We start from the raw sequence: 15,868 nt of genomic DNA on the forward strand, positions 1-15,868 counted from the left end.
TCTTGTTCTGCCCTGTTGACTGACCCTTCCAGTATTTTGTGTCGCAGTGTTCTTTCCTTGTTTTTAACATCTGATTAAGAGCATAATATGCATGGAAATTAATTTTGTTTAAATATAAAATTATACTACATTAAGTATCAGACTGCAGTGTATGTTAAGGAATTGTTGACACAAATTTTAACTTTAACACTTTTTCAAGAAGAAAGAGAAATCAAATCAATGGGGGGCCAAATAACTAGCGTTGTTAGCTACAGGTTTTGTTATATGAGCAAAAGTAGGAAGCCAAAAACATCTGTAGTGTTCTTCTGAAAGCCACTGAGTGATGTGCAGCTCATGCTGATTCAATGCCAAACATCAGATGAGATAAGAATCTGTTCTTCTGTATTCACAGTCTAATATTCTGACACCAGAGCTTCATTTTTTTTTCCAATAAGAGACCATTTATTGTTGGGTAGGTGACTGTACTGAATGTTTGGCAGCCCGAGATGCAGATACAGTTCTCAGCAGCCAGTTAACTGAAAAAATTGTTTATGATCTGAATCAGTTTTTGTATTGAGGCGTGGATTCTGTTCAAACTGGGTATGAAATTATTTCCCTTGTTGTTCGAAACATGGTCCTTTTCCTTCCAAGAGAAATTTTGAAAATGAAGAGTTCTTTGAGTAGGTACAGCCATGTATTCCACTGCAAGTGCCCAGTGCACTGGAGCCGAAGAATTTTGCCTAGCAGTACCCATAGATAGCCAGCGCTAATACTTAGTGGCCACAGCACCTCCCTTGGCTATGTGAGATGGCACTGCTCGACTGCTCCCGCCCCAGCCCCTCCATTTCTTCTTACTGCTTATGGCTGGAATGGGGCCTCTGTGTGGTTCTAACCTCACAACTTCTCTACTTCTTAGTGATTTTTCTAGTTGTACACAGCTAATTAGAACTAGGGTTGTCAAACCATTAAAAAAATTAATTGCAGTTAATCGTGAGATAAAAAGTCATGATTAATCGCAATTTTAATCGCGCTGTTAATAATAGAATTATTATAAATTATATTAAATATTTTAGGATGTTTTTCTACATTTTCAAATATATTGATTTCCATTATAACACTGCTCACTTTATATTATTTTTCATTGCAAATATTTGCACTGTAAAAAAGATAATTGAAAAATACTGTTTCTTTTAATCTCATACAAGTACTGTAGTGCAATCTCTTTATCATGTAAGTGCAGCTTACAAATGTAGAATTATCTTTTTAAAAAACTGCACTCAAAAACAAAACAATGTAAAATTTTAAAGCCTATACGTCCACTCAGTCCTACTTCTTGTTCAGCCAATCGCTGAGATAAACATGTTTGTTCTCTTTCATGGGAGAGAATCCTGCCCGCTTCTTATTTACAATGTCACCTGAAAGTGAGAACAGGCATTTGCATTGCACTGTTGTAGGTGACATGGCAAGTTGTTTGTGCCAGATATGCTGAACATTCGTGTGCCCCTTCATGCTTCGTCTTGTAGGCTCTAAAGTAAAAATAATAATTCTGCATTTGTAAGTTGCACTTTCATGATAAAAAGATTGCACTACAGAACTTGTATGAGATTAAAAGAAATAGTATTTTTCAATTATCTTTTTTACAGTGCAAATATTTGTAATAAATAATATTAAGTGAGTAGTGTACACTTTGTGTTCTGTTATAATGGAAATCAATATATTTGAAAATGTAGAAAAACATCCAAAAATATTTATAATAAATTTAAATTGGTATTTTATTATTGTTTAACAATGCAATTAAAACTGTGATAAATGACTATTTTTAAAATCTAGATAATTTGTTTTGAATTCATCTTTTGCATTAATTGCGATTAACAACGCTAATTAGTACCTTAGTGTAGTGTTAGTTAGATTTAGTATTCATTAGCTTTACTTGAAGTATTTCCTTGGTGATGCCCTCACCAATGTTTAAACATGTCCATCGTGTGGAGGAGTAATCCCCACACACATGCTTGCTGTGCTTGGTGAAGCCCATGGCAAGGACAGGTTTTTGATTTGCAAATCATTCACAAAGCGAACTTGGACGATGATGGATCTTCGTCTAAAGCAGCACCTGCTCCAACAGGCCTTACAGTCTCTGGTTCAGCTCTGAGTCCCTTGTTGGATCAGAGGTCACCCTTGGGTTTTGAGGGAGCTTCCATTTCACATCATGGAGCTTGTGCCTCTCCGAAAGGACTGAGGAGTTGCTTCCCATCAAGTGCACCGAGTAAAAGGTCACATAAGACCAATCATGGCCATTCTTGGTTGTATGGAGACTCGTCTGCCTCCTGCTGAAGGAGCATGGTCCAGCACATTGTGAATGCTGGTTTATGGATGGAGCAGGTCCCGTCTACTATTCCGCAGTACAACACAGGGAGGAAAGAGACCCCTTACCTTTGACTCCCTTTCCAGGCCCAGGGTGTCTGAGTCCTATACTGACAAGGGCAGTGCCAGTTCTGGCTGGTTTTGTGCCAGCGGTGTATCAGGACCTGTTCTCCCTTTCTGTCCTGACCTTTCCACTGGTCCAGGACCTTGCCAGGGCTTCATCTTCTAGGTCATCTTTGCAGCTTGGGGCATTCTGACGATCGATCTGTTTGCCACGAGACACAGCAGGAAATATCATTTGATCTGCTCTCAAGGGAGCCTCATCCCTGGCTCCCTGTCCGAAGCTTTCCATCTCAGCTGGCAGTTGGCTCTTCTGTGGTTCTCCAACCTTCTTGCACTGTCAGTTCAACCTCTCCCTTCCTCACCATCCTGACCTACTCACACAAAACTTACATCCCATGCTTAGCTCCCTGCATCTCACAGCATGGCTGCTTCACGGCTAAATGGGGAGGACGAATGGTGTTCAGCAGCTGTTCAACAGGTCCTACTCAACAGTAGAAAGCCCTCTACCAGAATGGCTTATTTAGCTAAATGGAAGCTGATTTTGATGTGGTTTTCACCCAATGGTGACTTCTATTCAGGACATCTTGGAATACTTGCTGTACCTTCAGTCCTTGGGATTTGCACTTAGCTCATTGAGAGTGCATCTGGCAGTGATAGTGGCGTTTCATCCCCCCTTCAGGGAATATCGGTCTTCTCCAGTACCATGATAGCAAGATTCTTAAAAGGTGTTCTTCATCTTCATTGTCCAGTCTGAGAGCTGGTTCCTCTGTGAGACTTTAACATGTTCCTAACAGCTCTAATGAGACCTCCGTTCAAGCCCCTGCATCTTGTTTGTCCCTTTCTGCTTTTGTGTCAGAAGACTGTGTTCCTGATAGCGATAATATCCACAAGAAGTGAGTGCGAGTTGCAGGCTCTACTGGTTGAGCCTTCGTATACACAGTTCTCCAAGGACCAAGTGACTTTATGACCACAAACACAATTTTTGTGTAAAGTGATATCTCAGTTTTATTTGAAGCAGGGAGTGTATTTACCTGTGTTCTTTCCTAAGCCATGTTCATCTCCAGAGGAGCAGTGTCTCTATACGTTGGATATGAGGCAATGTCTGGCCTTCTATTTGGACAGGACTAAATTGTTCTGTGCTTCACCTAGCCTGTTTGTGTCGTATGAAGGAGCAAGTGGTCTCTTCACAGATTATCTCTAAATGGTCTCCTTGGGAGCCTAAACAGTTCATAGAATCATAGAAAATTAGGGTTGGAAGAGACGTCAGGAGGTCATCTAGTCCAACCGCCTGCTCAAAGCAGGACCAACCACAATTAAATCATCCCAGCCAGAGTTTTGTCAAGCCAAGTCTTAAAAACCTCTAAGGATGGAGATTCTACCACCTCCTTAGGTATCCCATTCCAGTGCTTCACCACCCTCCTAGTGAAATAGTTTTTCCTAATATCCAACCTCGACTCCCCCACTGCAACTTGAGATCATTCCTCCTTGTTCTGTCATCTGCCACCACTGAGAACAGCCAAGCTCCATCTTCTTCAGGTAGTTGAAGGCTGCTATCAAATCCCACCTCACTTATTTCTTCTGCAGACTAAATAAGCCCAGTTCCCTCAGCTTCTCCACATAAATCATGTGCCCCAGCCCCCTGATCATTTTCATTGCCCTCTGCTGGACTCTCTCCAGTTTGTCCACATCCTTTCTGTAGTGGGGGGCCCAAAACTGGATGCAATACTCCAGATGTGGCTTCGCCAATCCTGAATAGAGGGGAATAATCACTTACCTCGATCTGCTGGCAGTGCTCCTACTAATGCAGCCTAATATGTAATTAGCCTTGTTGGCAACAAAGGCACACTAACTCATATCCAGCTTCTTGTCCACTGTAATACCCCAGGTCCTTTTCTGCTGCTTAGCCGGTCAGTCCACAGCCTGTAGCAGTGCATGTGATTCTTCTGTCTTAAGTGCAGGACTCTGCACTTGTCCTTGTTGAACCTCATCAGATTTCTCTTGACCCAATCCTCCAATTTGTCGAGGTCACTCTGGACCCTACCCTCCAGTGTATCTACCTCTCCCCTCAGCTTAGTGTCATGCGCGAACTTGCTGAGAGTGCAATCCATCCCATCATCCATATCGTTAATGAAGATGCTGAACAAAACTGGCCCCAGGACCGACCCTTGGGGCACTCTGCTTGATCCCAGCTGCCAACTAGATATCGAGCCATTGATCACTACCCATTGAGCACGACAATCTTAACCACCTTATAGTCCATTAATCCAATCCATAGTACTTGAACTTGCTGGCAAGAATACTGTGGGAGACCGTATCAAAAGCTTTGCTAAAGTTGAGGCTAGCTAGTATGTATTTGGGTCTTTGTCTTTTTTCTTTTCTTTTTTTTCTTTTTCTTTTTTGAAACCCCCCTCCCCCCCCCCGGATCAAAAACCAAGCCCAACATCTGAAACCTCCTCACAGTTCCAGAATTTTGGGAAAGTTCAGATATGGATTTGAACTTTGACTTTGGGGCCTTTCCCCCCCAAGAACGTGCAACCTAAGCTTTCGTAGGTCAGAAGTGGGTATTCACTCACGAAAGCTTATGCTCCAATACATCTGTTAGTCTATAAGATGCCACAGGACTCTGTTGCTTTTTACAGATCCAGACTAACACGGCTACACCTCTGAAACTTTATTTGAATATTTTAAGATTTTTTTCATCGTTAGGATTCAAAATTTTATTAACGAGGCAGATATTGTAAAACACTATCTTACTGTGAACTGGAATTGTCCAGTTTATCTCACTGGAAAACTGTTTAGAAACTGGTATTCTCAGAATATCTATGACTACTAGCAAGCCAATCTTTTTTCATGAGCCAAGTACAGCAGATATGATATATCTTAACTCAAGGTAGTTTTTATTGCTACCTTCACTGCGTGAGAGCTATTGTGGTTACATGTTCAGGGTGGCAGCTGGACCCTAATGCAAACTGCATAGGAGTTTAATAGGAATGAGCCTAGACCAATGTTTTTAATTATGTTTGTCATAGTATTGAATTTCTATTTTAATACAGAGGCAGAGTTAGTAGTAGTGAATTAGAGTGAAAAATAAACAATTAGGTATCAACAGCATCCTGTTTGAGAAAAATAATATATGGCTTATTGGTTTGCACCGCCATTGTGAAGTGTAAATCTTGAGCAATTACCTATTTAGAAAAACAAAACAAGACACCTTCCCCTAAATACACATTTGCCAAACACCTGAAATTCTCTCAAAGGGTAGTCTTAGCTTACTAGATCAAACTGAGAAGTTAAATAATTGGTGATTATAAATTAGATGTAGGGTTGTCAAATGATTAAAAAAAAAATCCTGATTAATCAGTTTTAATCACACTGTTACACAATAATAGAATACCATTTATTTAAATATTTTGCATGTTTTTCTACATTTTCAAATATGTTGATTTCAGTTACCACATAGAATACAAAATAAAGTGCTCACTTTATTTTTTTATTACAAATATTTTCATTATAAAAAGACAAAAGAAACAATATTCTTCCATTCAATTTTTCAATGTGATAAGCAGGTGTAGCTTATAATGTGAACTTTTATCACCAATTACGTTCTCTGAATCTGTGCCAGTTACATTCTCTGAATCCATGAAAAATTGTTTATAAATGGCATGTTCTTGCCATCAATAATACACTAGAATCTGAAGTCTCTCTGAAGTAGAGACATTAGTGTTAATCCAAAATCCATATTAAAAATCACGATTGAATAGAAAAGGAGTATTTGTCTTAAGTTTTGAAAATTAGCTTCAGCTATTACACTTCTTTTAATGAATTTTTGGCATTCTGTACAACAGGTAAATGCACTGCAGAACTGCAATATTTATTATTTGAACGGAAGCGTCCCTGGATACAGATTTCTCCTCTCTTTCTCTTCACACTTGTTAAAAATTGTAAAATCAAAATTAAAGCATAATTACTAGAGAGATTTGAATCCAGTCTAGTGGACTTTAAGATTACCATAATATATATTGAAGATGGAACCCTGAGTTTGTTTTATGACTGATAGAAGTGGGGTATAGTGCAGTTAGGTTCCCCCAGTTCATCAAAGTACTTAACCATGTGAATTGTGCTAATTCTCTGGGTTGTGTGGAGGACGAGTGAAAATTTACTCTGGGCTCATCCCTTTGACTGGTACAAGGAAGTGCATCTACCACTGTACCATACGGAAGGTTGCTTTCATCTGAGAGTTGGTGAGAGAGGAGTGTAAAATAATTAACCTCACGGCCTGTAGGATGCTCCAGTTGTGGGAGAAAAGGGAGAACATTGGTACACAATGATAAAATCACTTTGATCAACCCTTTGTTTTATATAATTATTTAAATTGTAATAACAATCTTTTATTTGGTGATAGAATTGGGCAAGGAATATAACCCAGCTGAAGTGTCTGTGCATTTTTTGCAACAGTGTCACACTGTTGGCTCATATTTAGTGTATGGTCCACTACGACCCCCCAGATCCCTTTCTGCAGTACTCCTTCTTAGGCAGTCATTTCCCATTTTGTGAGAGTGCAACTGATTGTTTCTTCCTAAGTGGAGTACTTTGCATTTCTCCTTATTGAATTTCAACCTATTTACTTCAGTTTGTCCAGATCATTTTGAATTTTAATCCTATCTTCCAAAGCACTTGCAACCTCTCCCAGCTTGGTATCATCTTCAGACTTTATAAGTGTACTCTGTATGCCATTATCTAAATCATTGATGAAGGTATTGAATTGACCCCTATGGAACCCCATGATGTGCAGTCAGCCTGTAGGTGCTTTACTTTTCATTCACCAGACAGCGTCTTAGAGCATTTTTCCATCTCAAAAACCCCTGTACAGCTTTTAGGAAATATACTAACCCATATACTATTTCAAGCCCAAAGCTGCTGCTTCAGGCCCAATTCAGCCAAGCACATACATAGTTTCATTGATGTCAATAGGACTATTCACTATCAGGGTTGGAAGGGACCTCATGTCATCTAATCCAACCCCCTGCTCAAAGCAGGACCAATCCCCAGACAGATTTTTGCCCCAGATCCCCAAATGGCCCCCTCAAGGATTGAACTCACAACCCTGGGTTTAGCAGGCCAATACTCAAACCACTGAGCTATCCCTGCCCCCATGTATATAAGTGATTGCAAGACTGAGGCCTTAAAGATGAAAGTGGGACTTTCAGAACTGAGTATTAGTTCTATTTGAATGTTTGTGTGAGTGAATGTTTTTAAATAATTACGGGTATGTACCTTAGAAAGAGGTTTGTATCAGCAGTTGCCATAAGAAAACCAAAGAATGGCATCCCGTTACAGCAGTGCTTCTGATATTTCTTTCAACAGAAGTATTTTTCTTGTTTCTTAATGGTTCCTCTCACTCCAAATACTTTTATTTAATATTAACAAAAATATTCCCCTTTCCTGAAGATGCAAATCCTATGCAGATGTTAGTTTTGGGGAGAGAAGAATAATGGAATGGCTAGGCGTTAAACTTTGAACTCACTTATACTAAAATGTGACATTTCAGTGATTAATTTGGTATTAAATGCTATGGTAAAAAATGACTCAGTGGCACTGAACTATCTATCATGTGGGTTATATTGCATGATCTGTTTCTCAGTCTTTCAGTGAACTGGGAAAGGTATAATTCTTAAATAGTAAATTGTACATTTCAATATATTAAACTGTACTTACTGTTCCTCATTTTACTAGTAACCACACTAATAGTTTTGCACTATGGTGTAGCAATCGGTCAATTATAAAATCATTTTCTATTGTTGGATACTAGATGCACATCAGACGTTATCTTATAAATTTATACAAAAACGGCCTGATTCACAGTTTCTTCATTCCAGTTTTAATAACTAACTGGAGTCCCACAATGGTGAATCAGGCCTAGTATCTCCAATTTCTTTATCTGATTATTTTTTGGGGAAAAGCGGTTATTCACAGGCTTTAGAATTCTTATTAGTATAGACTAGTATACATCCTAATTATGCAAAATATACTTTTTTTATTGGAAGGAACATTTCATGTCTTACCATATTTATCTGTACACAGTTAACACATCCTTTCTGAAAACTAATTTTATACACAGGACAGACAATTGTTCAGTGTTTTGCAGCTATATGATCTCTATCAGAAACACAAGGAATAGATGTATTAACCCCAGATGACACATTATGAAAGTGTACTTTCAAATAATTACCCAATAAACAACTCTAAATAAACATTTAGGGCTGTCAAGCAGTTAAAAAAAATTAATCACAATTAATCGTGCTGTTAATAATAAAATACCATTTATTTCAGTATTTTTGGATGTTTTCTACATTTTTCAAATATATTGATTTTAGTTACATCACAGAATACAAAATGTACAGTGCTCACTTTATAGTTATTTCTTACAAATATTTGCACTGTAAAAAAAAGAAATTGTATTTTTCAGTTCAACTAATACAAGTACTGTAATGCAATTTTTTTATTATGAAAGTTGAACTTACAAAGGTAGAATTACAAAAAAAAACTGCATTCAAAAATAAAAAGGCAAAACTTCTGAGCCTGCAAGTCCACTCAGTCCTACTTCAGCCAATTGCTCAGACAAACAAGTTTGGTTACAATTTGCAGGAGATAATGTTGCCTGTTTCTTGTTTACAATGTCACCTGAAAGTGAGAATAGGCATTCACATGGCACTGTTGTAGCCAGCGTCACAAGATATTTTCATGTCAGATGTACTAAAGATTCATATGTCCGCTACAAAAGTGCCATGCAAATGCCTGTTCTCACTTTCAGGTGACTTCGTAAATAAGAAGCAGGCAGCACTATCTCCCGTAAATGTAAACAAACTTGTTTCTTAGCAATTGGCTGAACAAGAAGTAGGACTGAGTGGACTTGTAGGGGCTAAAGTTTTATATTGTTTTGTTTGAGTCCACTTATGTAACAAAAAATCTACATTTTTTAAATTACACTTTCCTGATAAAGACATTGCACCATAGAATCATAGACTATTAGAGTTGGAATAGATGTCAGGAGGTCATCTAGTCCAATCCCCTGATCAAACCAGGACCAATACCCAACTAAATCATCCCAGCCAGGGGTTTGTCAAGCCAGGCCTTAAAAACCTCTGAGGATGGAGATTCCATCACCTCCCTAGGTAACCCATTCCAGTGCTTCACCAGCCTCCTAGTGAAATAGTGTTTCCTAATATCCAACCTGGACCTCCCCCACTGCAATTTGAGACTATTGCTGCTTGTTCTGTCATCTACCACCACTGAGAACAGCCAAGCTCCATCCTCTTTGAAACCCCCTTTCAGGTAGTTTAAGACTGCTATCAACCCCCCGCCCCACCACCACTCTTCTCTTCTCCAGACTAAATAAGCCCAGTTCCCTTAGCCTCTCCTAGTAAGTCACGTGCCCCAGCCCCCTGATAATTTTCGTTGCCCTCTGCTGGACTCTCTCAAATTTGTCCACATCCCTTCTGTAGTGGGGGGACCAAAACTGGACACAATATTCCAGGTGTGGCTTCACCAGTGCAAAATAATGGGGAATAATCACTTCCCTCGATCTGCTGGCAATGCTCCTACTAATACAGCCCAATATGCCATTGGCCTTCTTGATAAACAAGGGCATGCTGCCGACTCATATCCAGCCTCTCATCCACTGTAATCCCCAGGTCCTTTTCTGCACAACAGCTGCTTAGCCAGTTGGTCCCCAGCCTATAGCGGTGCATGGGATTCTTCCTTCCTCAGTGCAGGCCTCTGCACTTGTCCTTGTTGAACCTCATCAGATTTCTTTTGGCCCAATCCTCCAAATTGTCTAGGTCACACTGGGCCTTATCCCTACCCTCCAGCGTATCAACCTCTTCCCCCAAGCTTAGTTTCATCTGCGACACATACACTACTTGTATGAGGTTAATTGAAAAATGGTATTTCTTTTGTTTATCACTTTTACAGTGCAAATATTTGTAATAAAAAATAATAATGCAAAGTGAGTACTGTACACTTTGTATTCTGTGTTGTAATAGAAATCAATATATTTGAAAATATAGAAAACATCCAAAAATATTTAATAAATTTCAATTGGTATTCTATTAACAGTGCGATTAATCATGATTTTAATTTTTGAGTTAATTGTGATTGATGGACCTAGTATATGTATTTAAAGTAGGTATTTATATGTAAAATATACATACATACAGTTTTAATATCTACTTTAATGACACTAATTTTAAAATGAAAACTCAGGAACAATGAGAATTCACAGAAATAAGTCTTTCTGTATTTAGACTCTTAAAGTTGATTAAGATGTTGATGTAATATACGTAGACTTCTGTAAGGCATTTGACTTGGTAGTACAAGCCAACTTGATTAAAATACTAGAAAGATATAAAATTAACATGATACACATGAAGTGCTTTAAAAGCTGGCTAACTGATAGATCTCAATGTAATTTTAAAGGGGGAATCATCATTGAGTGGGTGTGTTTCTAGTGAAATCCTGCAGGCATCAGTTTTTGGTTCTAGCTATTTAACATTTTTATCAATGACCTGGAAGAAAACAAAAAATTATTGTTTATTAAGTTCGCCAATGACAAAAATTTTGGGGAAGTGGCAAATAATGAAGAGGACAGGTCACTGAGACAGAGGATTATGGGTTGCTTAAGTTGGGAAAAAATTAACTATGCATTTTAATGAGACTATATATAAATGTATACATCTAGGAATAAAGAACAGAGGCCATGCTTACAGGATGGGGAACTCTGTTAGGAAGAAGCGACTTTCTAAAAGAATTGGGGGAAGTGGTGGAGAATCAGCTGATCATGAGCTCCCAGTACAACACTGGCTAAAGAGGCTAATGGAATCCTGGGAGCTATAAAGAGGGGTTTCTCAAGCAGGAGCAGAGAGGTAATTTTACATGTGTGTTTGGCACTGGTGTTGACCACTCTAGAATACTGTCTAGTTCTGATGTCCACAGATATTGATAAATTGAAGAGGGTTCAGAGAAGAGCCACAAGAAAGATTACAGGATTAGAAAACGTGCCTTATAGTGGTAGACTCCAGGTGCTCAATCTATTTAACTCAGCAAGAGAAAGGTAAGGGGTGACTTGATTGCAGTCTATTAGAACCTACATAGGGAACAAATATTTAATAATGAGCTCATCAATCTGGGAGAGAAAGGTATAACATAATCCAATGCCTGCAAATTGAAGCTAGACAAATTATGACTGGAAATAAGGCATACATTTTTAACAGTGAGATTAATTAACCAGTGGAACAACAAACCAAGGGTCTTGGTCTATTCTCCTTCATTGACAATTTTTAAATCAAACTCGGATCTTTTTCTAAATGATATGATCTAGGAATTATTTTGGAGAAGTTATTCAGGAGATCAGACTAGATGATCACAATGGTCCCTTCTGGCCTTGGGATTTATGAAAAAACCTCTAGATGTCATAGAATCATAGAATCTCAGGGTTGGAAGGGACCTCAGGAGGTCATCTAGTCCAATCCCCTGCTCAAAGCATCTATTTTTGTTTTGACTTTCTGATGGATATCATTACTTTGGAGTAACTACAAAAGCAACTTTTTATTGCAAATTATATGAATGGCAAAAATTAGGATATAATTTTTGGATTATTAATCCTTTCCCCCCTCTAAATCCACATTTAGAGGTGGTGATTGTCATCTTGAGAAGTAGTGATATCTGTAATGTTGCATAAATTCTTACCTTCCAACCCCATATTTATCCTTTAGTTTGGAGATTTCTCTAATTAAGAAAGATGAAGGACCCATGTGGCCAGAGCTTATAGTAGGTGACACACGAGGAGAATTCATCATGGACTCTTCCCAGTGTTCTGCAGTAGCTGAACGTCTGATGCATCTTACCTCCGAAGAAATGGTAAGAAATTAAAAATAAAAATAACACTTGAAAATCCTCATAGAGATGCTCAAGTTGTACTTTCTTGGGGAGCCAGGCTCTCTCTTCCCTGACATTATGTAGTCAGTCAGGTCATTTAGGATTCTAACTTCTAACATTTCTCTTCTGGTCAGTTACAATTATCAAACCATAGTAGCACTAAGTAGCTTTCTAATCATTTTTCATAATCTACACATACAATATGAGGTTTAAATTGTAATGTAAACCACACACACATTCTGACTTAGTGTTTGCTCAACAAAGCACACAAGGATGATTGAGTGTAGTGTGTTGTGTGTTTGTTTTCCTACTATAGGTAGTCATTGGCTGCATGTGTGTTCTTTCAGTATGCTGTCCCAGCTCTGCACAGATAGCGGGCACAGCAGATCTCAGTCGAACTGCCCAGTAAAACCACAGACCCATTTCAATAGCCAAGGCACCTGGTCAGGTTTATTGTCGATGAAGCATGGTCCTGGTGGACCAGAGACTTTACAGGGCGACTAACACGTGTATGGCCGTAACAATGGACCAGCTCAGTGAATGGCGGGACTTTTTCCATCCCTCGCCTCTGTGACCCTTCTTTTCTACACTGGTACAATCAAGTTATGTATTGTCCCTCTGATGTGGTTAATTACCACCGTTTACCTTGTATATGTTGATTCGATCAGAACATCTCTATTCATCACCCTTGCAATGCCAGCCTTGTTCTTGCCAGATTCTGTGAACTTGCAAGCAGGCATGATTTGTGACAGGACCTGACTTCTGCTCATAACCTAACTTTTACTAACTGTGCTTTATATCAGCAAGGCTTGACCACTACTTTAGTTCAGGCCTCATATACCAGACCTCATGTTTCAGGCTTTCTCTTTCTACTGCACCTACCAGTTGTGAGATGGCTGTTCCAAGATGAGTTGATTAAAGTAATTTTTTGGAGGATGTTTTTCACCTGAGAGATATGTTAGTAAAACCTAATTATGAACTACAAAAAATAAATGAAAACCTAGGAGTTTAATTTTCAGCTATCTAGCCAAAACACAGAAATGTTCTGTATAGAAAGCCCAGTCTTTATAGCTGATGTGTAAGCAAAGGTAGTCATTTCCTCATATGAGCACCGAAACAAGCATATAGCTACTCAGGTACTTGTTTTGAGAGCCAGAATGCCATTTTGTGAAGCCACCATTGTAAATTGGATGCCATAATGTGAGTGCCCAAATTTAAAATGTGGGCTTCTGACTGTAAAAGACATTTTTATCTCGCTCTCAGTTGAAGGCACAGACCTTTAGGTGTCTTTTAATATCTCCATCTGCAGTGCGTGGGTCCAGTCAAGGGGTTCCCAAATTTGGTTCACGGCTTGTTCAGGTTAAGCCCTGGTGGGCCACAAGACGCTTTGTTTACCTGAGCGACCGCAGGTACAGCCACTTGCAGCTCCCAATGGCTGCAGTTCACTATTCACGGACAATGGGAGCTGTGGGAAGTGGTGGCCCGGCCCACACCGCTTTCCGCAGCTCCCATCAACCGAGAACGACGAACCGCAGCCACTGGGAGCTGCGAGCGGCCGTACCTGTGGTCGCTCAGGTAAACAAAGCGTCTTGTGGCCCACAAGGGGCTTACCCTGAACAATCCGTGAACCAAGTTTGGGAACCCCGGGTCCAGTCTGATGTGGTGGATAATGTGCAGGGTTTTTGTCAAACACTTACTTCAGACCTGAAGAGACGCTCAGATTCTCAAGTAGATGGGATGTATCTCACAGAGGTGGCCAAACTGTAACTAAGAGGCAATCTAAATTCACGGCACAATTGAAGATGTGGAACAATTACATTGTTCAAAATTTGCTCACATTTTTATGGTCAGGAAAAAGCATCTTTAGACTTCAGTCACCTCTGTGACATAAGTTCATGTGAATTCCTTATACTGCATGTGGTCTGATTCTCAGCTGGTCATTACCCCTTGGTGCTCTAGCCTTCTGCCCTTGTGCTTAAACTTGCTGGGTGTATCTGAGAACCATGGTGCTCTGTCCAGGTAATATGCTGATACATGTTTGGGGCCAATGTGTCAGCTGCGAATGGTGAGAGGTCCTGATGTTTTACCAGCACTGATTTTGGAGAAGGATAGTATTTTCCGGCATGGCGTATAGTAATCCTTACAAAGTCCATGAGCTTCAAGGGTGGCGCTGTGTGGTTCTTCCTGGTTCTAGAATCAAAGATATTGGAGAGAACTTCTCTTTTAAGGAAGTGATGATCAGGCAAGGACATGGACGTGGTTTTTACATTTTTGGTGTATCTTCTGCACTGGAGATCTATCCATGTCTGAGTGGGTGAGACCATTGCCTGCTTGAATGAGTCTCACTGTAGCTATCACGGAGATGAGACTGTTATCTTACAACATTATATCGCACGGTCTGACTGTTCACAATGATGATTATTGAATACAATTTCTGCCCTGGGTGAACATTTTCTCGAAAGGCACTTTTGCCTCACTCCCATTGAGAACGAATGGAACCTTTTTTTGAAAGAGCGAAGTTCTCAGTAATAGAACACTACTCATCAGCCCCTGCTGAAGACTTAAGTTTCAGTTTGAAAAGTGATGGCAAAAAGTTCAGTAATCATAATTAAAGAATTATAGCCTAATTATGAATTTTCAATGAGTTTTAACTATATGGGAAATTTTGAAAGGTCTTAATTATTCTATTATAAAGATTGTTCATGCCAAAAATTTGTCTGACACAGAGTGGTAAATTTCTTAAAGGACTCATTTTAAAATTAACTCCTAAATTGATTAACACATTTACTTGCAAATTCTCAGAAAATTCATTCAGTACTGAAAGTGCTGTAACTTTGGGGAGGATAAGGTGCATTTTTCATATATAACAAAGTAGTTGAATCCCTGCTTTAAGTGCCAATCTCAATGCTCTCAACTATGGAAAAGCAAGTGGCATTTTCATAATTATTCCACTGTTATATTTTATAACACAGAAAAATTAACAAGGCTGCAAAGTCAAGCACTCAAAAGGTACGAAATGCTGGAATTAACTATGCTTATACATCCTAAATTTAACCCCTTAGTGCGTATGCATTTTGATACAGACTTGAATTACACAATCAGATACTATTTTTTTCACAGGCCCCCTGCCTCATTTAGTACCTAGGATAGACAGTGTTTATCTGAATGATCAGAAGGTGAAGCATGAAGCAGAACCGATCTATCTAGGTGTGACCTTAGACCACTGAGTTACCATGTCCACCTGAAGAAGACAGCAGCTAAAGTTAAGACGCACAACAATCTTCTTAGCAAACTGGCAGGTTCATCATGGGGTACTTGTGCCCCAACTTTGTGGACGTCAGCTCTTGCCATCTCGTATTCGGTGGCGGAGTACTGCGCACCAGTTTGGAGTCGATCGTCACACACCTAACTGGTGGATACACAGTTACATGCCGCCAAGAATATCATCTCCAGCACCCTGCGTCCAACACCACTCCCGTGGCTTCCAGTTCTGAGCAATATTGCTCCTCCTCATGTCAGACGAGAGGTTGCC

At 39.4% G+C, this 15,868-nt stretch overlaps 1 protein-coding gene across 1 annotated transcript in view; it reads left to right on the forward strand.

Moving 5' to 3' along the window:
- Nucleotides 1–15,868, forward strand: part of NUDCD1 (NudC domain containing 1) — a 154,906-nt gene that overhangs the window by 82,181 nt on the left and 56,857 nt on the right. Inside the window, exon 7 of the mRNA XM_045005329.1 lies at nucleotides 12,174–12,318. Within this exon, the coding sequence (XP_044861264.1) occupies nucleotides 12,174–12,318 (145 nt within the window). The remainder of the gene's footprint in view (nucleotides 1–12,173; nucleotides 12,319–15,868) is intronic.

The sequence above is a fragment of the Mauremys mutica genome, chromosome 2, assembly GCF_020497125.1.
Source record: "Mauremys mutica isolate MM-2020 ecotype Southern chromosome 2, ASM2049712v1, whole genome shotgun sequence".
NCBI lineage: Eukaryota > Metazoa > Chordata > Testudines > Geoemydidae > Mauremys > Mauremys mutica.